We start from the raw sequence: 24648 nt of genomic DNA, 5'->3' as shown, positions 1-24648 counted from the left end.
TTCCAATACAGAATAGATACATTTGTATATCAGTCATGTCGTGTATTATTGTTTCCTTCCAAATACGGAGTTAAAACTGCTCAGAAATACCTTTATATCTAATAGTGCCATGTCATGTTGTTATATAGTCGTTCTCCGCTAATGAGTTTAATACCGCTCTAGAGTCATCACATTCTCATTGATGAACGTACTACGTGACTGACAAGCTAAGCTATTACTGTCATGATCAAATTATCTTTATTGCAGAGGACGGCACAGGCAGATTACAAACCGGGAATACAATGAACAGTCATACAGTGACATAGCAATATCCCGCTGTAGTAAGTAGCGTCTAGTTTGATCACAAATATATTACTCGTAGATACCTTTCGTTTTCTGCAAAATAATCCGTGTTTGACCTAAACTGAAATTGTAGAACATCCACAAGAGTGAATACAGTCTTTCGATACAAATTTAGAATTGAATACAGCCTCAAAAAAGATAATTAATTGAATCATACAGGTGTTTCGTCCATCTAGGCATGTAGAGATACTAAATTTGAAACATGGGAGGCGACTGAGAATCCAACTGACCGAGGGAAATCTCAAAAGCTAGATGGGGAGATGCAGTAGCCCTATAATTCAAATCATTTCGTAATTTCATACATCTGCTAATTTCGAAAGAACATCAAGAACATATATATATTGTACTGTGCCACTATTCAAATAGATTAAAACGGAGCAAGCATTACGTATCTGGAGTTGAAAGAATACAAGACATAGAAAATACAACTAGAAAACGTCTGCGAAACATTCATGTCCCCGCTCCCATGGAAAATGTTAACCCGAATTTAGAAAACATAACTATAGAATCCAAACAGAAAACATATCCTGTTGTATGGGCGTTAGTTTTTGGAATGTATATCATTGTCTCGTGACAATGTCTAACTGTTTAAAGCAGTGTTGCAAATTCACATCATTAAAGAATATAATAAAAAAAGCAACGTAACTCAGAGCTAACTTCGCGATGCAAACTGAAAACATGAAACAAAATTAAACAGAAATATTTAAACAAATGCCGTGTAATGTATATCCCATGTATGTATCAGGAATTTCAAACTATAAATAGGTGTTCTTTAAACTAGTGTCTTGATTCTTCACCCTGTATGTTGCGAATCCAGCTAGGAATTGGGTCCCGGTCAGGTCAGTGTTGTATCGAGAGGACCTTCGGGATATCGAGGAGGCAATGCAGCTTGGCTGAAACAATCCATGCATAGTACTCATTAAATCGAACTGTTATAGCAATTTTAATGCGATACAACTGACTCGTTATTCTACATTGAACCGACACATAAAAAGCATATATAAAACGACTACAGCAGTGATATACAAATTATACAAAGATACGACAGGAAAAATAAAAGTGAGTTTGGATTCGCGTACATTTACAACCCGCCCTCCATCCTTGATTTTTATGTTTTGATACTGGTAAAGCGTTACTTTGCCAACCAGGTGTAGAACCTATGTATACTATGTATATACTGGCGGTTAACTCCTTGGCAGGTTCATGTATCTCAATGTGTAGGGTTTGGTAGTGAAAATATATTGTGAATATGTACAGACTATTGGTTACTAGATTCCATTTACTACTAACTGTGATAAGCAGAAGTATCAGAGACAAAATCACCTGACTTTTCACTGATAGGTGTCTGAAAATGTTATGTTTTTTTAAATCAATCTATTTCCATTATGTTGATGACTTGTCTTTAAGTTATACCTTCCTCTGAAATACTAAAAAATAATCCTCCAAACAATATAACAGTGTATATGACTTCTTCTAATGGTCGTTTTCAACGTTGCAAGACGGTGTCGACTACATATCGCTGATCTTACCGTGATTCTGTAACAAGGCGGTTACTTACCACTGATCCTACAGACATGCTCTAACAAGGCGGTTACTTACCACTGATCCTACAGACATGCTGTAACAAGGCGGTTACTTACCACTGATCCTACAGACATGCTGTAACAAGGCGGTTACTTACCACTGATCCTACAGACATGCTGTAACAAGGCGGTTACTTATCACTGATCCTACAGACATGCTGTAACAAGGCGGTTACTTATCACTGATCCTACAGACATGCTGTAACAAGGCGGTTACTTACCACTGATCCTACAGACATGCTGTAACAAGGCGGTTACTTACCACTGATCCTACAGACATGCTGTAACAAGGCGGTTACTTACCACTGATCCTACAGACATACTGTAACAAGGCGGTTACTTACCACTGATCCTACAGACATGCTGTAACAAGGCGGCGTCTGTTACTTACCACAGATCCTACACGCATACTGTAACAAGGCGGTTACTTACCACTGATCCTACACGCATACTGTAACAAGGCGGCGTCGGTTACTTACCACTGATCCTACAGACATGCTGTAACAAGACTGTTACTTACCACAGATCCTACAGACATACTGTAACAAGGCGGTTACTTACCACTGATCCTACAGACATACTGTAGCCATCGACATGAAAGTTAATGTCGTCATATTTTATCATCCACGCCATATTTTGTAGATCTCGCTCTCTTTGAAGATGCCTTTATCAGAAAGAAAAAAATACAAATATTTTGGCTTCCATAAAATAGTTTGCCCTGCCAAAATTCGAAAAGAATTTCCCGTGTGTCTTGATTAAATTACTATCAATGCAATTAAGGCAATATTGGATAAATAAACTTTACTTTTCTAATAAAGGTAATCGGCGATACATATATATGATATATACTAAATCGTATATCATCAAAAATACGTCCAAATCAAAAATGAAGTATACGGAGGAAAAATTCCCCAAATGATCCAGTTTCTGGTTGAAAATATCTTCGTCGCGTCTGAAGGTACAAGCTTTCATAGGGCTATTGGCATACGTATGAGAACAAACTGTCTCGTTGTTCGCCGACTTCTTGAAACTTTCATACAAGGCTTAGTCTATCGAAGGCCTTATCTTTTTGGTCACAAAGACCTTGCAAAGTTCTTCAATTTCACTTTCAGATATATTTATGAGGTCCTGTCGAGAAACATTGGCCATGTCCATCGTATATACCCACCAGAATTGGTGCGAAACACGTCATTTACGTCTAATCAAATCGAAAGTTTATCATCCTCCTCCTCAACAGAACATAATGTTTGACAAGACAGTGTACTACACAATCGGGTGATAAATCAATCACTGATACATAATTAATTACACCGTCAATGTGTAGTTATAATCAAATCGTTAAACTGTTTTATGTATCAACGATTTACTTATACACTGCAGTAATTGTCCTGGTAATCTGCCTTATGTGTAATGTCTATTTATTTTGTAATGTTTGTTTATTTTCGTACCAGCCGAGACTTTATGACGTCGATGACGGACCACCAAAACCAGACGTCTTTAGAAAATTGTAAACATTCCCTCTACAACGTTTAACATAGAACTCACTAAGCTCTTTGTATGTCTATATCAAAATATCGTAATGTGTCATGAAAACTTACCGGAAAAGGATGAAAGCACCAGACACAATGACGAAGAGTAGCGTAGATATAGCAGTTATAACGTAGACGAGTTCGTATGAAAAATCTAATAAACAGAAAGATACAAGGTGTCCGTTAAACATTCTTCAGTTCGTATGAAAAATCTAATAAACAGAAAGATACAAGGTGTTCGTTAAACATTCTTATTTCACGGCAGCAATTAATAATATATTTAGTCTAAAGACAAAACTTAAAGAAATCGTGTTATATTATCATGAAAAAGATATCATTAAAATATCAATTACATGTTGGTATATTAGAAATAATAACAAATTAATTTTGCTTCTCGTATATTGTATTTTAACGACTTTTCTACACTTTTGGTGTTCGAGGCGGGAGAGAAACGAAATTGTCAAGATATCATAGTATGTGCCTTTACTGTCTGAAATAGCAACTGACATTTCTTAGAACACATAGGGTCGTCTCCCTGGTAGCCACACGAAGGTGTATTAAGAGGGGGTTCTGTTCTGCCCCCAGCCCAGTGGACAGACTTTGTGGGAACAGGATTGTACCATTGTCGATCTCCGAAAAAGTTAGCGATAACCTGAAACGATATCGAAAGGTCATAAACACTTAATTTTAGGCAGTGACAGGCGACAATACTTTAAAATGTATTGGAATACTTCTAGGTGACTTATAGAAAATTAATTCTTTAAATGGGAAAAAACCTGCATGCCACGTTTTGATTCAAATGTTTTCTGGCACGGTTCAGAATTCACAGATGTTCTTGACGTTCTTCAGAAATCGCTCAATATGTACTTCATTTTATCGACATACTGACTAAAGTTCTACTAAATATGCTCGAGATGGACGGTACGGATATTGTTTTGTAAGAGCCCGAAGCCAAAGTATTGATTTTTCCATGGTTTCATGCTGACAAAGTTAATATCTATATCTAGGAATCCCAATAAAATCTACGCCACCTTGTCATATCTCTCTGTCTGGTAATATAATACTGATGTACAACGTGTTAAGTTTCTAGTCTAAGTTTCCCTTTGTTTCGTCCTGATATACACGACTTCATCTTATGATCATTTCTGAATGAAATCCCAGCCTTTCTGGTAGTATTCCTTATTACAGTAACATCATTTTATATGTATAATGTATTTTTTCGTTTTAAGGATGATATCTAGCTCACCGAATCTCACGTTGGTCAGAATTGAATTGTATTTATTTTTTTGTACAATCATTATCATCAACTCCCTATAGTGACATTAGCCTAAGGAAATGATGACTTTTATACCTATACATCATAGCCGACTGTACCGCTACAGCACAGATATCCCCGGTAAAATGCCGTTCTTCTATCTCTAAATTATGCATTAGATTTATCTAAATTCAATATGATGCTGTTTTTGGAAATATTTTGTAGGGACTACCGATGAATATTTCTATTCGTCCATGAATTGTACAAATGATATTGTTAAATGATTATTGGGATCAATTTTGGATGTATGATGCCCGGAGCTGCTGGAATAAGAGTATATATGATAATTCGTTATTATAAAAGAATATCATATAACAATTAATACTTTATGGAAGTAAGAGTTTATGTTAGAATACACGTTTTATAATACTTCATATGCGTTGGATAAACGTCTGGTCCAGCTAAAACGTAAAACGTGGACAGACTGGGGATTCCTTAATATGTATTAATTAATTGCGGTATGATTTTTGTTATCATTCTTGGATCTAAATTAAATCTCAAATACATCATCAAGAAATCATCTACAAAATAAATTTAACACTTACCACAGCGTTTTAAAGAATACTTTAATTGTAACTTCTATTGGAATGCGAAAGCCAGCTGCTGCAGCTTCCACAATATACACTTAACGTGTATATTTAATATCTTTATTTAACGTAAAAGAGATGGATGCGTGAGTGAATTTATCATAAATGTTTCCAGCTGTAAAATCCAGCAACTCCTTCAGAAGCACAAAAAAGTACAGAGAGAAAACAAGACTGACTCTAGCTGGTTCACGTATCTAATGTATTGTTTGATGTAAAGTGCCGTGCAGCGTATTTCTCCTAGATAAGTGGTCAGTATCAACAGGTAATATATTTGCCCCTCACATGCATGGCTGTGTTGTACTTTTACGCTTAATTGTGACGAAAATAAATATTAAATATATTATGTAATATCTATATATTATTAATTAAAAGGCGTTACATATCGAATTGCCATGCGACTAGCCATTAGACTGTATACAACTCTAATCAAGGAGACCGTTAGTAATCAGTAACGTACATTTAATCCATACTGTTTACACTATATCGATATCATTGACGAGTCGCTACTGTACAAACTTGTATCAGAGATGTGTCAACTGATGTAATATAAACATTGTAAAAATTCATTGAAAACAAAAATTTAACGTCGAATATCACAAATGTTGGTTAAGAACATTTCACGGTCTTTGAAAACAAATCAATTATTCATTCATACAACCCATCAGTCGCGTCCTTATTCGTGTAAATGACAAATTTTGACACCTATAATTGAGGTCATGTTTCATCCACAGTCTTCAGTATGTCATATCCCCAAACCCGCAGAAAGTATTAATGAATTAATAAAACCATAGGTCTTCATTTAAAACAGTATATTTGTATTATTCTGAAGTGTTTGTATATATATATATATATCGCAGGTAGCATGGTTCATGATAAATATCATTTGACGTACGTGAAATTCGCCTGTGTTTGGGTCCAAGTCAAGGATGGAATAGCTTGTATCCCGATCCCCATTATCGTCTATAATCACACTTCCGGTTACACCTGTGATATTAAAAAATATAAAGGGGTCATCGATTAAGATATCTTCAACAGAGAGAAAGGTTGATGTCGGTAGTACTTACAGTATACCACATAGATTACTACATTCAGCAGTCTATTGAATGTATATACTACATTCAGCAGCCTATTGAATGTTGTATGCCGATATACTGTGATTGCACACAATATAGTTCTCTCAAAAATTTGGGACAGTATAAATAATTTAAAAAACCACTTCGAACAAAATTGTCAACAGCACTAACAACAAAATGTCAAAAGAAAACACGGCACCACCATGTAAGACTAAACATTTACAATTCAATGTACCAGATGTTACAGTGTTAGCACTCAGAACTATCATAAAACAACAGAACATCAAAAAGGACGAAAAACGCATCAAAACGGCAACTTACAAGATAAGAAAACTTAGATAGATGGGAGATGCTACTTCGTCACAACACACTAGAGGAGCATGCCCTTAAGCTTAAAGGTAAGGACAGCATGCACGATTACGAGATTACATAGAAAAGAATAAAGGGGAGAATGATAAGATCAGCTGAGATATCAGACAGGAATCATATCACATACATATTTGTTTCTTTGTTGTCCTACCACTATTCCTAGTAATCTTTCACAGAACCGTGAATTCCTCTAAGCTGATCTGTGGTGCGCGTTTTAGTATGATTAAAATATTTGAGTAGATAGCGCGTAAACTGTCATCAAAGACATCGATAAAAACACAGATATCGAGTGAAAAGTAATTAAATAATGTATCACTACACTTTTATATGATAATGACTGGAAACTGGTAACTCTTCGGCACCAATATTTTGGTTTTATACGTTTAGTTGTGATAGCAGACCATCAATATTTATCAGCACTTATAGTTTCCATAACGATATAATCAGGAATGGTAATGGGGAGATACTAATGTCCTTCAGTTCAGTGGTAACTTGATAAATTCAAGCCACTGTATCATTTTAATATAATAGTTCCATATCGAGTTTGACCAAAAATGGCAATTTAGCCATGCCAGTCACGTGATTTTCTTTATTTTGTTATTCCTGAGAATTTTCAATCTGTGGAATCGTCAGTTTGTGTCGATATATTGCATTATTATACAGTAATGATAAAAAAATGAAAAATTGTTAATCAAAGTTCATAACCTTCTTTTTTTCAAACTACATCAATAAAACTGGATCAGATCTATTGAAAGCATTACAGTACATTCCATCACTTCGGAACATCATCAAATAAAAAATTTGTTAAAACTTTTTGACGAGTTTTTAAAAGATACCAATTGTTTAAGGATCGACATAGAATAAACTGAGATAATGATGTAAATTTACGAATATAATTGTGAAAAAGCGAGTTTTATGGTTAAACACGCGTTTATCGAAGACCGGAAGTAACTTTGACTTAAAAAATTGACGGAAATAAACAATTTTCACGGAACTGTCTCCGGATATGGCAAACGTGTTCCAAAATACGACTTTATTCGCGGATATAGATATTTAATCAATATCATGTTTTGCTTTGTTCTCGTGTAGGTATTTTGAAAGGTAATCAGTATCGGTACCTTGAAATGTCCTGTCCCACATCGCTCTGGTGAATGTGTAGCCGTCGTTTAGCGCTGAGATGTTGTTGAGACTCTCGTTTAGGGCGATTCCATATAACAGCACTGCGTCATGGAAAGCTCCGATAAAAAAATTCACCTTATAAGATAAAATCCAACATGAAGATATTACCAGTGCTTGAGAGACAACGTTCATCAAAACTCTTTATTATCCGACAAAATTACAAGATGAAATGTCATTTTTATTACGTAAATATACTTGTATCCACTACTATCAGAATCAGACAACAAAACACAAAGATTGTTGGTATAAAATATGAAGATATTTAGCATGCCGAGTATCAAGCATCCCGGTACGAATGCTAGAGACGTATTTATGTTGGAAATTAGGAATATAAGATAGGGTTAAGTTTAGAAGGTTAGCCAAGCTTACCATGAGGAATGCAATTAGGAATAATAATTTAAATAACTAATGGTGAACTACAAAATGTAATACCTTTACGTTAACAGAAAAGGTGCTTGTATAAAGCAATAGATGTGTCACTTAATATTACAATTGAAATAAGGATCGCTGTCTGTGTTGATATGTTACATTGAATTTTTAGAATGTTTGTATTTAGTATGTCGAAATCAAATTGATGTGTGCAATCTATACACCAGAAAATAAAAAATACCTCTTCGTCAGAAAATGAGAAATTGTACATTTGCTGAGCTTTCAACTTGACTTCTCTTGTAAAGTTCGTCCACTCGGCACTTATCGGGACTTGAAGACTGATTCTAAACATAGCTTCGTATGATTTCCTGGCATCTTGGTCACGTGTGTCGTGTCGTCTCCAGTCGTGGTTGCCCCAATATTCCCCAGGGAAAGAAAATAGATGGATATCGAAGAAAACAAATTCGCCAGTGTTTATAAAGCCAAGGTCGAAAGCCGATAACATGAGGTTCCGCACGGACTCTCCAGGAGCAACAAGGACTATCACTGCAAAACACCGGTTAGTATTCAGTTAAATACGCCAGATATCATACAATTGTTCTTGAGATACTTCTGAAACATCAGTATAAACATGGAACCATTTGTTATATGACAGAATACTTACTACATTCTATCCAACTATAAAGTGGGTAACAGTTTTCAACAATTAAACAATTTGTTCGACTTCAAATGATAAAATCCAGCCTTCAGCTATACACTGGTTTTCGAAATTCTAAAGATAAATATATTTCGTCACTCAACATCATTATCTCTCACCTCTAGTAACCATGGCGACCTCTGTAAGGATAGCTTTGAAATCGGGATTGTCTTTTCCGTAATAAGGAAACATGAAAGGATATATAGTTTGCTTTTGGAGACCGACCTTCAGGGTGGACCCGAGGACTTCCGAGTGAACATCATTGACGTCATATACAATGGCTACATCTGTCCAATGAAACTCCTCAAATATACTACCCAGTACCCTCCGTAGTCTACACTGGCAATAAGCAAGTCTGGTGAGGGTTGGATAATTGGTCTTGTTTTTAAACATACCACCATCTCCCAGACCTTAAAATTTGATAAAGGATATTTGGATACATTTTAAGTTGCGAAGATTTGCGATGAATTCGTGTTTACACAGTCATTACAAAAAGACAAGTCATTAATTTTTTAATACATATTTAGAATTAAGTGCAGTAGAGTTAAATAATGAATTAAACTGCATCATACAGAATTTTCGATTTATTAGGACACGTCAGTGATGATAAGGACACTAATCTTTAACCAAGTGGCGACTGAGACATGATCCAAAATGATCAAAACATATGTCATATATTATTTTCATACATCTGATAATTTCAAAAGGTCCTAAGTACAAGTGTATATTCTGAACCGTGCCACTACACAATTCAAATCAATTAAATGTGCCGTGTACATACTGCACATTACGGCAAATTTCGGGGAATCAAAGTCTCACATGTGCAATCTGAAAGACTGTACGAAAGTCACAAAAGTGAAAAGTTCATTTTAAGACAGGGTAGAGTCAAATAATGAATTAAATTGCATCATACAGACGTTTCGTCCTTCTAGGACTCGTCAGTGATGCTACATCATACATATGCTTTGTCTTTCTACGACTTGTCAGTGATACTACATCATACAGCTATTTCGTCTTTCTTGGACTTGTCAATGATGCTACATCATACAGCTATTTCGTCCTTCTAAGACTCGTCAGTGATGCTATATGATGCAGTTTTTTCGTCTTTCTTTGACTTGTCAGTGATGCTACAACACATAGCTGTTTTGTTCTTCTACGACTCGTCAGTGATTCTACATCATACAGCTGTTTCGTCCTTCTACGACTCGTCAATGATGCTACATCATACAGCTATTTCGTCCTTCTAAGACTCGTCAGTGATGCTATATGATGCAGCTTTTTCGTCTTTCTTTGACTCGTCAGTGATGCTACAACACACAGCTGTTTTGTTCTTCTACGACTCGTCAGTGATGCTACATCATACAGCTGTTTCGTCCTTCTACGACTCGTCAGTGATGCTACATCATACAGCTGTTTTGTCCTTCTACGACTCAGTGATGCTAAAGTGCTAGGTTTTTCACTAAAGTTTTATGGCAGTTATACAAACAAAATGCTAGATACGACTAAATTCATTTGTGGGTCCCACACAAGTAATCTCCTAATCGAAGTAAAACCCAGCACATCAGGGTTCGAACGATGTTGAGTATCATTCGCCTGTATTTGTCTATTTTTATTCCGCACTGTGTTTAATTACACCCATACCAGTAATGTGGATAAATATCGACCACTGGTATTTATTCAGACGATATTCAGATTCTATGCAGTAATATTTAATGATACAATGTAACACGTATACCTGTAATGAGCGGAATATTCCAGTAGTTGGCCAGACGACCTACAGGATCCAATGCATACGCACAAGCCGGTCCAATCAAGGCGTTTATACCATGTCTGTAGTACATATCGGCCACCACTCCTGCAATATTTCCATGTTATTAGCTTGGTGTTCCATTGAATTAATTTTCCTATTGGAATATTGAATGATTTATTTGAGATGAGACAACGGAACAGACTCGAAGACATCAAGACGATTATTCCGAAACCTGATATTTCCATTTCCTGTTTGTATAAAAATCGGTCAACTTTTCGTGACCGAATTATTAGCATCTCTGATTCCTTGTTTTACATGTTAATGTACATCTGAACGTGGGCAGTTTAATTAAGTATTCGAAATATGTTGTAACGAAGACGCAAAAATACTTAATAATTATTCGTATCGAAAAAACAGAGGTTATATAATGCACACACACCGATATTGATAAATAAAAATCACTTTATGAAATGGAAGGTGATTTTGGAGTCTCACTAATATAGATTTGTTTTAATGAATGTCATTTTCTTCTCAAGCAGAATGACGCTCATTTCCTTGATTCCTGAGTGTTCCCTTGTGTAATATATCTCACAATGTCTGTTATAGAGCATGTATTTACATTTAAATGTACTTGATTGAAAATCTATATTGTCCTACTCGCTTCGATCACTGAATCCAAAACTGCAAAATATTACGGAAAACACCATCTAAATTGTCTTTAATCACTCATAATATTCATACACACACACATATATATATATATATATATATATATATATGAGAATAATAATGCACATCGTGTTTCTGATTATTATTCTCATATATTGAACCGGACACTGAGCTGTTGATATTTTCATTATATATATATCGAAGGCATTTAATTCGCACGTATAACGTTTAGTCTAGAGAAAAAAGCAGATCGATAAATGTCCAGGAACATCTTGAAATATAACATGTAATATTACACGTACTTCGATCGATGTTTACAGCAATCAAGTAAAACAAAGACAATCGATTTCCATATCGGTCTATCAGATACCTTAATTAAATCATCGCTTTCACCAGACAGGTTGCCGGGTAGAATGTCTTCAACAGCTTAAACTTGTTTCTATTACTATAACGGTATACGAAATTGGATTACGTTGTTCATGTTTATATATGTCCCTTGTTAAATGTTGATGAAGAGCTTTCATTGAGTTCTTTATTCATTCATTGAAATAAATTCAGATAGGTGTTACTGTTATCATCTGAAAAATGACACTAATAAGTTAGAATTGAAACATCAGTTACTAGCGTTGTAGTCGTAATTTATTGTAAATAGTTCGTTAGATTATCAATAATTTGTGTTTCACGTTGAGTGCGATGGTCATTTAAATCTATTTAGTTAAATTATCAATAATTTGTGTTTTGACGTTGAGTGCGATGGTCATTTAAATCTATTTAGTTAAATTATCAATAATTTGTGTTTTGACGTTGAGTGCGATGGTTATTTAAATCTGTTTAGTTAAATTTTCAATAATTTGTGTTTCACGTTGAGTGCGATGGTCATTTAAATCTATTTCGTTAAATTATCAATAATTTGTGTTTTGACGTTGAGTGCGATGGTCATTTAAATCTATTTAGTTAAATTATCAATAATTTGTGTTTTGACGTTGAGTGCGATGGTTATTTAAATCTGTTTAGTTAAATTATCAAAAATTTGTGTTTTGACGTTGAGTGCGATGGTCATTTAAATCTATTTAGTTAAATTATCAATAATTTGTGTTTTGACGTTGAGTGCGATGGTCATTTAAATCTGTTTAGTTAAATTATCAATAATTTGTGTTTTGACGTTGAGTGTGATGGTCATTTAAAACTATTTCGTTAAATTATCAATAATTTGTGTTTTGACGTTTAGTGTGACGGTCATTTAAAACTATTAATTAAGTTATCATAGTTCGTTAAAACAGTGTATAAGTAATTAATACTTAAGAAGATATTTATCGTTACATAAACAACAATTGAAAACTGTATTTTGCGAGCTTTCGAGAATGTCTGTTTCTCTTATAGCAATAACGGCGGAACTGACTAAACACGAACTGTTCCTCATAAACTGGTAAATAAATTTATTGAGTATATCACCGACAGATACATTGTTCTCTTTTATTATTAACTTTTCAGTTTAAACGCAAATAAAAATAAAAATTTCTGAAGAAGTGGAAATGGTTATGAAGTATCTGTATTTTATATCAATTTAAAACCAGGGACAACGATCTCATTAACAGAACTAGTTTTAAACAGATACAATTGGTACCCGATATTCTGATTAATAATAAGAAACCACTTTCTCGATGTTCCATTCCATCAAATTCCTTCAAATCCATTATACCGTGTTTCAATTTAAATAACACTGATTAAAGACTATATGATAAACAGGGTAATATTATATTTTACTATACCGGATGGTAAATAATGTCAGGTAAACTATATTTGTTAAAGTGTTTGGAAGACCGTAAAATTGATGTTTGCAGTCTCTCATAACATTGGATAAGGGAATATCATTTGTCCTTTTTTGATACCTCCATCCAATCCGGTTATTCATGCATTGTAAAACCAGTCCGCAAGGTAAACCCGTTTCGGTATACGTGCAATATTAGAGGTGGCGTTTGCATTCTGTACAAATCTAGTTTAAGGGTTCAGGAAATTACTATAGATTGTCCTCGAATGGTTGGCATGGAGATTCTGGAATCTGAACGTAATTTCATCTATGTTTTTTTCGGTATACATGCCAGCATCATTAAGACACTTGGATGTTTTCAAGGAAACTATAGATACATTAGAATCTCTTGTATCCGTATATTTAGAAAAAGGGAGGGCTATAATTATTGGAGACTTTAACGTGAAAATTATCAGTTTCCCAGTAAGGCTAGATCAAGTGCTTTTGGAACTTTTTTTAGTAGAAATAATTAAGTATCTGTTAATGTCCAAGGTGATTGCAGTGGGCCTTAATACACTTTCTGTCCTGTCTCTGGCAACTGTACAACAATAGACCACATTGTTGTTGAAAGTAGTATGGTAGATTTGGTAAGAAAATCTGAAATCTTAGATGATGGTGAAAACTCATCAGATCACCTCCCAGTCTATTGTAGTATCGACATTCCCAAGTTACGTTAACCAATTGGACAAATAATGCCAAATATAACTGGCGGAAAGCATTGAATAATGGTCAAATTAACAATTACAAGTTTATTGTAGATTCTGAGCTCAGTTTAATTACTGTTCCAGAGAAAATCAAATGGAATGACGAGATTGACTCATATTATGAAAGTTTAAAAAATGTTTTATTAAAGGCGTCAGAACATTGCATTCAGAAACGTACATTTAATGGACATCTTAAACCATATTGGAACAAACAATTAACAGAGATACACAGCAAAATGTTGTTTAAAAGAAAATTGTGTAAAGATAACGTTTATTTTCAGGTAATGACTTTCACTTTCTAGATTATAAATTATGCAAAAATATTTTTAGAAATAAATGTTTTCGACGAGTATATGAGTCGGCAATTTGTTGAAATTGATCAGTCCGGTGAAGTTGATCAAACGCTATTCTGGCAATTATATAAAAGTAAATCACATAAACCGAAATTAGCCCAGACTGAGTTGAAGTATGATGGCCGGGTCCTACGTGATCCGAGATAAATCGTAAATGCATGGGGTAAACATTTTGGCAAGCTTTTTGAAAGTGAAAGTAACGAAATGTTTGATGCTAATACTTTAAATCAGGTTCAACATGATATATTGACAATTAAGGAAAACATCAAAACTGACCATGATACCTTTCTAGAAAATGAGTTTACATTTGAAGAGATTTATTCGATATATAAAGGTCTTAAAACAAAAAAGTCAGGTGGTCCAGACGGTCTTGTGTTTGAGCATGTTAAATACTGTAACAGTTCACTTGTCACACATATAACATATCTTTTTAATATTATTGTTAAGTATGGATATATTCCAAAATCGTGGAAATTGGGCACGATAATTACACTGTTCAAAGGTAATCGGAAACCGAAGGACGATCCAAACAGCTACAGAGGCATAACATTTATTCCTGTATTTTTCAAAATATTTGAGTCTTTTTTGTCTACCCGTTTAAGTCCAGTCCTAGAGTCAGACTCATTTCCAAACCGACGCCAGTCAGCCTATCGCAAGGATTTATGTAGTTTATGTACGTCCTTTAATTTACAAGAAAACATCAATTATAATCTAGACCATGCATCCGAAGTGTTTGTTGTCTTTTTAGATAGTAATAAAGCCCTCGATTGTGTTTGACAAGACGGGCTATTCTATAAGCTTTACAACTTGGGTATTAAAAGGAGAACGTGGAATATTATGTATCAGATGTACTTTCATTTTACTAGTCGAGTCATTTTCAACGGTTTTAAGTCAAATTATATAACTATAAAGCGAGGGATTTTACAAGGTGGGTCGTTATCTGCGAAATTGTATTTGGTTTTTATAAATGGTCTGTTAAATCATGTTGAAGCTAGCGGAAAAGGGTCAGTAGTGTTATCCTCACGCGTCGATATACCCACACAAGCCGATGATATATGTCTTGTTAGTAACAGCGTTTATGATTTACAGCATTTACTCTCATTTTGTGAGTTATACAGCCGAAAGTGGAAATTTCTTCCGCTAAATCTAAGATCCTTATTTTCACTTCCAAAAACCAATCAAGTGTATCATGTGATGTGACTCTGTATGGTTCGAAATTACCAATTGTTGAAAGTATTACACATGTTGGTGTTTCGTTGAACAGCAAAAATAATAATATCTAACGCACAGAACGCGCTTGTTCTAAGTTGAAGTATGGTGGCTGATATGTGCCATTTCGTTATTTCGTTTTTTTGCCGCGAAATAACAACAAACGTCGTCTTTTCGCTGCGAAATAACGACAAACGGCGGGGCGAAATAACGACAAACGTCGTCTTTTCGCTGCGAAATAACGACAAACGGCGGGGCGAAATAACGACAAACGGCGGGGCAAAGTATTTCGGGTCGCCAAACAGCGACTTTATATTTTCGTTATTTCGCCTTACGTTATTTCGTTCTGTTGCTGCGAAAAGACGATGTTTAGCGCGGCGAAAAAACGACAATTGTCGTTCTTTCGCGGCGAAAAAACGAAATAATGAAATGGCACATATCAGCCACCATATTGAAGTGTGGAGTAATGTCTTTGATTCGTTCTGGGGCACACCCATATACGCTCAATCCTTCAATACTGCAAGAATAGACAAGTCTAAAGTTTACTCTTCAGCATTGTATGGTTGTGAATTGTGGCAGTTAAAGCAAAGAGAAATAAACTACCTACTGCAAAAATAGTCATGTCTAAAGTTTACCCTTCAGCATTGTATGGTTGTGAATTGTGGCAGTTAAAGCAAAGAGAAATTTATATGTTAGGAAAGGCACAGAATTTCATTGTTAAATCAATTCAAGGTTTCAATTTAAGAACTAGAACGGACATGTCTACATCTTTGCTTGGGTGGTTTTCAATTGAAGTATATATCAGTATAAAGAAAATGCAATTTCTTGGTAGAATTTGTTTAATGAATGTGGGGTATTTAACATGCGAGATTTTTATTAAACGGTTATTTGAATTCAGTCTGACCCATTTAGTAGAGGGTTTGTGCCTGATATTGTTTATATTCTAAAAAAAATATAATTTGTACTATGTCTTATTGAATTCATGAAAAATGGTGTATTTCCTAACAAATCACAATAGAAGATTTTAATTAATGGTCATGTTAGAAAATATGAAGAAACTAGATTATGTGAAAGAATGTACGTAGATTGTGATTTTTCTCGATTTATTCTCTTACATAACACTATACATCCTTACCCGGTTTGGAAACTTGCTCTACGTTTTCCACAACATGGTGTTTATATCAAACGAATTGTTAAACTAAGCGTTAAAATGCGCGAAATGAAAATATTTACCTGTGTCACTACTGTGGCTTCAAGTATAAAGATATCATTATCCATAGCGTGCTCGAATGCTCTCACACAGAGAGTTTACGAGACCAGCTCTGGTGCTTACTCAGCACAGTGAAAGACATAGATTTTGTAGTTTACCTTAATGAATTGTCTAACTATCATTTAATACACGATCTTCTCGGGGGTATTATCGACTGCGATATATCCCCATTTGAACTAGAGGATTTTAGATTAAATTCAATAGTTTTCATCGTCAGAATCCTACAACAATATCATGCTGTTTAATTGTAATGTTTGGTCATTTTGACTTAAAAATGAAATATTCACATATTAAATCATATGATTATAATATGTATTTGACTTAACTGTAAGGATAACCTTAAATTATTTTATTTTCTTAACTTTAGGAGTTGTTGTATGTATATATTTTGCGTACGTAAACTCTGTCTATTGCTTACATTGTATTAACTTAAATGCTTCTTATGTGTATATGTGTGTACAAACGCACAATTTTTTTCTACAATGTCAATGTATATATGGAGGAAATAAAAGAAATAATAATACCGGAAGGAAGGTCTGAATTGATAAACAGGATAATATTATATCTTACTATACCGGAAGGAAGGTCTGAATTGATAAACAGGATAATATTACATCTTACTATATCGGAAGGAAGGTCTGAATTGATAAACAGGATAATATTATATCTTGCTATACCGGAAGGAAGGTCTGAATTGATAAACAGGATAATATTATATCTTGCTATACCGGAAGGAAGGTCTGAATTGATAAACAGGATAATATTATATCTTGCTATACCGGAAGGAAGGTCTGAATTGATAAACAGCATAATATTATATCTTGCTATACCGGAAGGAAGGTCTGAATTGATAAACAGGATAATATTATATCTTGCTATACCGGAAGGAAGGTCTGAATTGATAAACAGGATAATATTATATCTTGCTATACCGGAAGGAAGGTCTGAATTGATAAACAGGATAATATTATATCTTGCTATACCGGAAGGAAGGTCTGAATTGATAAACAGGATAATATTATATCTTGCTATACCGGAAGGAAGGTCTGAATTGATAAACAGGATAATATTATATCTTGCTATACCGGAAGGAAGGTCTGAATTGATAAACAGGATAATATTATATCTTACTATATTGGAAGGAAGGTCTGAATTGATACACAGGATAATATTATATCTTACTATATTGGAAGGAAGGTCTGAATTGATACACAGGATAATATGATATCTTGCTATATCGGAAGGAAGGTCTGAATTGATAAACAGGATAATATTATATCTTACTATATCGGAAGGAAGGTCTGAATTGATAAACAGGATAATATTATATCTTACTATACCGGAAGGAAGGTCTGAATTGATAAACAGGATAATATTATATCTTGCTATACCGGAAGGAAGGTCTGAATTGATAAACAGGATAATATTATATCTTACTATACCGGAAGGAAGGTCTGAATTGATAAACAGGATAATATTATATCTTACTATACCGGAAGGAAGGTCTGAATTGATAAACAGGATAATATTATATCTTACTATACCGGAAGGAAGGTCTGAATTGATAAACAGGATAATATTACATCTTACTATACCGGAAGGAAGGTTATTGATTTATTATATCTTATATACCGGAAGGAGTAGATAAACAGGATAATATTATATCTTACTATACCGGAAGGAAGGTCTGAATTGATAAACAGGATAATATTATATCGGAAGGAAGGTCTGAATTGATAAACAGGATAATATATCTTGCTATGATTGATAAACAGGATAATATTATATTACTACTTTTAAGCGTGTGTAACATTATTCCAAACTTATAGAAACCCAACAGATCAGCGATGTTATAGTGGCGTACTGCTGTCGTCCATTACCTTAAGATCAGTAACGCGACTTTTGAGATTTTTTCAGTTCAGTAACACGACTTTTGAGATTAGTACAACTCAGTAACACGACTTTTGATATTAGTACAACTCAGTAACACGACTTTTGAGATTATTACAGCACAGTAACCGGCGACTTTTGAGATTATTACAGCACAGTAACCGGCGACTTTTGAGATCATTACAGCTCAGTGACACGACTTTTGAGATCAGTACAGCGCAGTAACCGGCGACTTTTGATATTATTACAGCTCAGTAACACGACTTTTGAGATTATTACAGCACAGTAACCGGCGACTTTTGATATTATTACAGCGCAGTAACCGGCGACTTTTGATATTATTACAGCTCAGTAACCGGCGACTTTTGAGATTATTACAGCTCAGTAACACGACTTTTGAGATCATTACAGCTCAGTAACACGACTTTTGATATTATTACAGCTCAGTAACCGGCGACTTTTGAGATCATTACAGCTCAGTAACACGACTTTTGAGATCATTACAGCTCAGTATCGCGACTTTTGATATTATTACAGCTCAGTAACGCGACTTTTCAATTTATTTCAAGTCGTAATATTTCGAAATACTAACCGTTGGCTTACGATAACATATTTATACCTGTAGTTATTAAACGGTGTTAGTTTTATAAAATAACACGGCCTATCGTAACTGCAACCTAGGTAATACGACCTAAAATGACTGGATGAAAGGAATATGCCCCCATACGCACCCAAAACCACTTACCACCTCCTCATCAGAACAAGTCTTCTGGAATACGAAAATTTGGAATACTCGTCTCGGGACTATGATCACGTATATCTGACAAAATCTTTTCACATATTTAATATTTAGAAGTAAGAATATCTAATACCGTGTATGTTCTTGTATATACATATGTATACATCCTTACCTGATGCCCGGGAATTGCTACAAACGCTCCCGTAGTGTCGCTCTATCTTGACCACCCTGTACGAGCCATTGAGGATTTCCCTGTTAACCCTTTCAATGGCGATATCTATAGCCGGTCCTACCCTCTCCACGTCGTAAGGGGTATTGGCATCAAAAATCATGGCCACTCCGACATAAAACTCCGTAACAGAACCAATTACAGAGCTTTGGTAGAACACCATAACAAACACACTGTAAAAGTCCAACATCTTCACCGTCGTTTTCAAGGATGATTCTCGTAACGTTATATGGTCTGTGCTCTTGTAACACATGCAAGTTTCTCCGTGATACGTGATGTTTGATATTATTTCAAGCCAATTGTAGCCTATCAAATGTAACACCACAGATCTATCATTACTGCAGCACTCTCATGACTCGTATCAAATAACTTATCCGTTACGTGTTTCAATTAACACCTGGTCACAGGTATCGCTATTAAAACATGAAGCCAGTCGCTATGTCTGGATGTGAACGCCTCAAAATCAATTCCTTCTTGATTGGTCCAAGATACAATATACAATAGGTACTTGACAGCTGTCGGAACGCATATTATTACTGGTGATACACGCAAAACGGTTTTGTTGGTCATGTCTGTGGTACGCGTGCACTAGAGCACTTTCTTAGACCAAAAGGGTTATTGAAAAATCACAGGTAAGGTTAACACACTGAAATAAAATACAGAGGTTTCCAAATGATATTTATATTTTTGATATAGAGCATTAATTCTGCATTTTATTGTGATATTTTATAGTTCACATCAGTAAGAATTTACAATATGCTTCGATATTTAAGTAATCACACGTAACACTTCTGTTCGTTGTAGCATTGTTAAGAATTTCTCAAAGGCCTCTCCGCTCTCTTTCACAAAAAGGTGGGGTAGCCTACTATTTATACAAAATTAAGTGTCGCAAAAATTAGTCATTTCCACAAGGATACTATTGACCAATTTTAATCGAAATCAACCGAGTTGTTCTTGGCTAGAATCGCAATTTTCAGAAAAAAACGAACGAACAATAAGCATTGGTATAACGCTAACCGGACTAGGTAATGAAAAGAAAATAATAAAATTGTAAAAATAAAACCCACACACACATTCGATCAAATAATTGATTAAAACAATCAGAACTCGCGAAGAGTGTAAAGGAAATGTCGACATGTTAACGTCTTAATGTTTCCTGTCTTTATCACCAGAAACAACGGCTATTTCTAGATTCCCGTGTTCAACGCCGTGTTTTCGTGTCTTTCTACAAAACGCATGATGGCTTCAATGGTATTGCCATCGAATCCTATCACGTTCAGCAAAAATGGATTATTGGAATTTATCACCGTGTCATCGTCTTTGTCAAAATTGACAACTACCAATCGAGTTGAGACTTTACGGGGAAATAACGAGGACAATCTTTTCTTGAATATATCAGGTGGTGAGTGCATCAACACTACCACGGCATCCTTTAAACGCAAGGCATTCTCTACATCCTTTACAAAGGTGGCATTTGTCCCATTTAATTGGGCATGTTCGTACAAATATTTAAGGGCGTTTGTCTTTGGGATATCTAACTTCGTCTTCTCCTTGCCGGCAGGATATGTGACAATCTCCGATTCCGGATGTGTTACTCTCGCGATTGTTATTGCTGTTGTGGCTATGGCTTCTTTTACAGTACCTGATTTTGTACCATGTAAATCGGTATCCAATTTACCGTCGACGGCCATTATCACAGAATATTTTTTGTCTGTATGTTTTACATGGCGAACGCAAATCTCGAAAGATCGTGCTAAAGTTGTCCTGACATTCTCATTCTTGGTTTCTTTCCTTGCAATCAATATTTCGAATGGTTTCACGTGTGCTTTTTGAAGCTCATTCTCATCTTCCAATCTTTCCAGAACTGTTTTCTGGTCAGGGGTATCATCTACCTTGGAAATATTCTGAATTACTAGATTAAGAGGAATATGCTGCAGCAACACGTTCCAAACGAGAGGGGATCTCAGCAGAGCAACAGACAAATGTGCTGGTTCTAGTCTATGTTCCCTTATGATGTCAAGCTTCCCCTCTACTTCCATACTTCCGGTATGTTGCCGTGTCTGTTCAACTGCCTCGAAGTATCTTAAGATGCCTTGCCACTGTTTAGCTTGATCAGGATCAACTGGCGACGGCAATTTCTTTGCCTCGACAAGACCTTTGGTGATATATCTTATGATCAACTGGACGAAGGCGGACACTGGTTTTACATGAGACAATCTGACAATGTCTTTGTGAGTCCACTGACCGCTACTCCGTTCCTTCGTAACTCCCTCTGCTAATTCCAGAGGCCTGTCCTTGAAGCTGTTGTACCAGTCAGAAATAGCCCGACGTTGTGCCCTACCCCATCCTGTTCCCCCGCTCACCATTTCACAAAACATGACAAATGTCAGTAAGTCTGAGGGTTCCGGGCATATTTCCTGGAGCGCAGCATAAGCAGCTTCCTTTGTGATGGAGTCGGTGGACCGAGTACACAAAGCCAATGCGTACATCACAGGTAGTCGGTGACAACCCCTTCCCGCCTTATTTGTCAAACATATGGTCTTGACAACATCCGGGCCATCACCAAGGTCAATCAAACTGAAATCAATAAATAGTTTTATTCACTCATATAGGTATATATATCCTGTTTCCGGTACACCTATCTACCTTAACATTTTGTACCTATCTTAAACGTTTGAATGCAATTTTCAAAGAGGAGCTGTTTAAGTTAAGATCTCTCACCTTTATGAAATAATAAATTATTAAATTATAATTAAATTATTTCATTTCAAATTATTTTGTGAACAATATATTTGCCTTCCTACCTACCTTCCCTAAAATGTTCCAACATGTTACATGAAACGTGGCCTAATGCGTGTGATGACTAAAGGGAGACAATCTCTATATGGCTAAAATATCAGACCTGAGCTCATGCCTTTTGTTGAAACCGCACCACGTGTATATGTAGGTATTATGGTCATATACAATTCTGTCCCAACCCCATTGTTCAACCTCTTTGTAAAATAAACCGTTTTGAGATATGCATCAAAGTTTAGCCATTTAAATCATTTCACCGCTCGCTATTTTACTACCAGCCGTCTGATATCCTACTAGTTCTGGCTTGTGTTTACACAAGTTCTTCCAAACACGTACCTTAATAAGTCATCAAACTTTAACGTGTAGGAATATATTATATATATATATTCTGTCACAACATGGTACAACCACGGACTACGATACTGGATCCGAGTATATATATATACAGTATAATTAATACCACTGATATACTGTTTAGTGTTTATTTACACTCTCTCCCAGACCTTCAGTTATTACATATATTGATTGGAGGAAATGTAAACTATCAAATTAGTGCAGAAGAGCTGATTGAATTCAGGATAAAATCCTGTATTTGTGTGTTCAAGATGTGTAAACTATATTATAATTAATATATATAATGATAAAGATAACAAATAGTCCATGTACATTTTGTAGGAGTCATGTGACTTAACAATTCATTATAGTTTACCTGATTTGTGTCAGAAAATTGTATTTTGAAACTCTTGGGTATACCTTAAAATACCCCCTTTCGCTTAATTTGCACTTGATATGCCTACTCCTAAAGCATAAAGTGTGTATCTATGTTATTCATATTCTGTAATCATTTATATATGTATCGTACGCTTTGTATATATGTTCAACATTCTTCTGTAATCTTCATCTCTGGAGGCAATAAAGAGAATAATAACGATACTGGATCCGAGTATATATATATATATATATATTTATTTATTTATTTATATATCAAACATTATATATATATCAAACTCACTATATGTATATATATATCAAACTAACTATGTTATATATACATATATATACTGTCACCATATGGTACAACCTACGATACTGGATCCGAGTACATAACCTTACGGCTAACAACACAAAAAGTAGTATCTGTTGTCGTTACAGTACAGTAAACAATGATAACGTGCTAATGCCTTAATCCTATACATATAATCCATAGAAGTGTAACAATACCTTTCAATACTATTTACTTCCTTCCTTCGAATATCTTTATTTCCTGGTTTGTAAGCACCACTTTCTGTTCCTAGGACGAGAAAGCTCTGAAGTCGCCATTTTTCGGTTAACACCTTTGAATTTAAAAAGCCTTCCTGTATAGATAACTTCATTGATACATCTCTGCTACTTTCCATAGTTACTGGTGAAAAAGGTCAACATTGATGTCAACAAGGGACTCTGAATGTACTCTCTACTTCCGTACTAGTAGCTTGTACTTCTTCAATCTTCGATTGTGAAACCGAAAGTAAATAGTTGTGTTCCAAGTACGCTGAAATTAGCTTTGCTGTACGTCACGCAGTCGGTGTGCGATAAATTTATGACCCTTGTTTAAAATGCCCGCTTATCATCGCCAGATATTTGCACTTCCTACTCAACCTGTCATCATCACATTCTTTTATTTGGACAAAACAAGGCAATATCGGGGTAATGTTTACTGAGATAAATGTACTAGAATGTGAAACAGTAATAACAATAATAACTTATCGTTGTTTTAAATGAAATATCCTTGTTTGTAATATGTTAAAACGAGTTAGAAAGATCCCGGATCTGACCTAACGATATATGGTACCAAACTGCTTACCTAAGATATTTCTAGAAACCTTTCCAATAAACAGTTACCCACTAAGTACCACATCTTTTCGTTAGAGACGTGCATCCATTATAAAATCATTTCTGTTATAATTTCCATCCCGATAATTGAGTCACGACTTGAACTCTGTATTTGGATATGATATACCAATAACAAAGCAAACAAAACAAAAACCAAATGGGTTACATTCATTATACAATCATATATTAAGTGATAAATGCGGTTTTAACAATTTAAAGAAAAATCTGCTTAGTTTCCTACAAATAATTAAAACTTAAAACGGAAACACATACACTTTTCTAGTTGTTTTCTGTACCGGGTCATATGTATGGCGCTA

At 35.0% G+C, this 24648-nt stretch overlaps 2 protein-coding genes across 2 annotated transcripts; both read right to left on the bottom strand.

The window, feature by feature from the left end:
• Positions 1 to 3914: 3914 nt before the first annotated feature.
• On the bottom strand, positions 3915 to 19853 carry LOC132552289 (atrial natriuretic peptide receptor 1-like). The gene is made up of 7 exons (XM_060216451.1): positions 19607 to 19853; positions 10779 to 10898; positions 9163 to 9453; positions 8588 to 8892; positions 7917 to 8052; positions 6249 to 6340; positions 3915 to 4106 (listed from the first exon to the last, which is right to left on the bottom strand). The coding sequence occupies exons 1-7, from the start codon at positions 19851 to 19853 to the stop codon at positions 3915 to 3917; spliced, it is 1383 nt and encodes a 460-aa protein (XP_060072434.1).
• A 524-nt stretch (positions 19854 to 20377) lies between these two features.
• Positions 20378 to 23890, bottom strand: LOC132552316 (RNA-binding protein RO60-like). The gene is made up of 2 exons (XM_060216477.1): positions 23681 to 23890; positions 20378 to 22240 (listed from the first exon to the last, which is right to left on the bottom strand). The coding sequence occupies exons 1-2, from the start codon at positions 23854 to 23856 to the stop codon at positions 20851 to 20853; spliced, it is 1566 nt and encodes a 521-aa protein (XP_060072460.1). The 5' UTR covers positions 23857 to 23890; the 3' UTR covers positions 20378 to 20850.
• Between the last annotated feature and the right edge of the window lie 758 nt (positions 23891 to 24648).

The sequence above is a fragment of the Ylistrum balloti genome, unplaced genomic scaffold (assembly GCF_031769215.1).
Source record: "Ylistrum balloti isolate Yb309-2 unplaced genomic scaffold, AGI_CSIRO_Ybal_v1 Utg370242, whole genome shotgun sequence".
Taxonomy (NCBI): Eukaryota; Metazoa; Mollusca; class Bivalvia; order Pectinida; family Pectinidae; genus Ylistrum; species Ylistrum balloti.
Note: the sequence above shows the minus strand (reverse complement) of the source record. Positions and strands in the feature narration are given on the sequence as shown.

Bases quoted from the DNA above. Each gene is read 5' to 3' on its own strand.
- LOC132552289 (XM_060216451.1), bottom strand. From the start codon at position 19,853: ATGTTGGACTTTTACAGTGTGTTTGTTATGGTGTTCTACCAAAGCTCT. The intron at 9,454-10,778 runs GTATACGTGTTA...TCAAATTTTAAG, and splicing joins GAATATTCCGCTCATTACAG to GTCTGGGAGATGGTGGTATG. The intron at 8,053-8,587 runs GTATTTTTTATT...TTATCTTATAAG, and splicing joins TCTCATTTTCTGACGAAGAG to GTGAATTTTTTTATCGGAGC.
- LOC132552316 (XM_060216477.1), bottom strand. From the start codon at position 23,856: ATGGAAAGTAGCAGAGATGTATCAATGAAGTTATCTATACAGGAAGGC. The intron at 22,241-23,680 runs GTATTGTTACAC...TATTGATTTCAG, and splicing joins GAAGTAAATAGTATTGAAAG to TTTGATTGACCTTGGTGATG.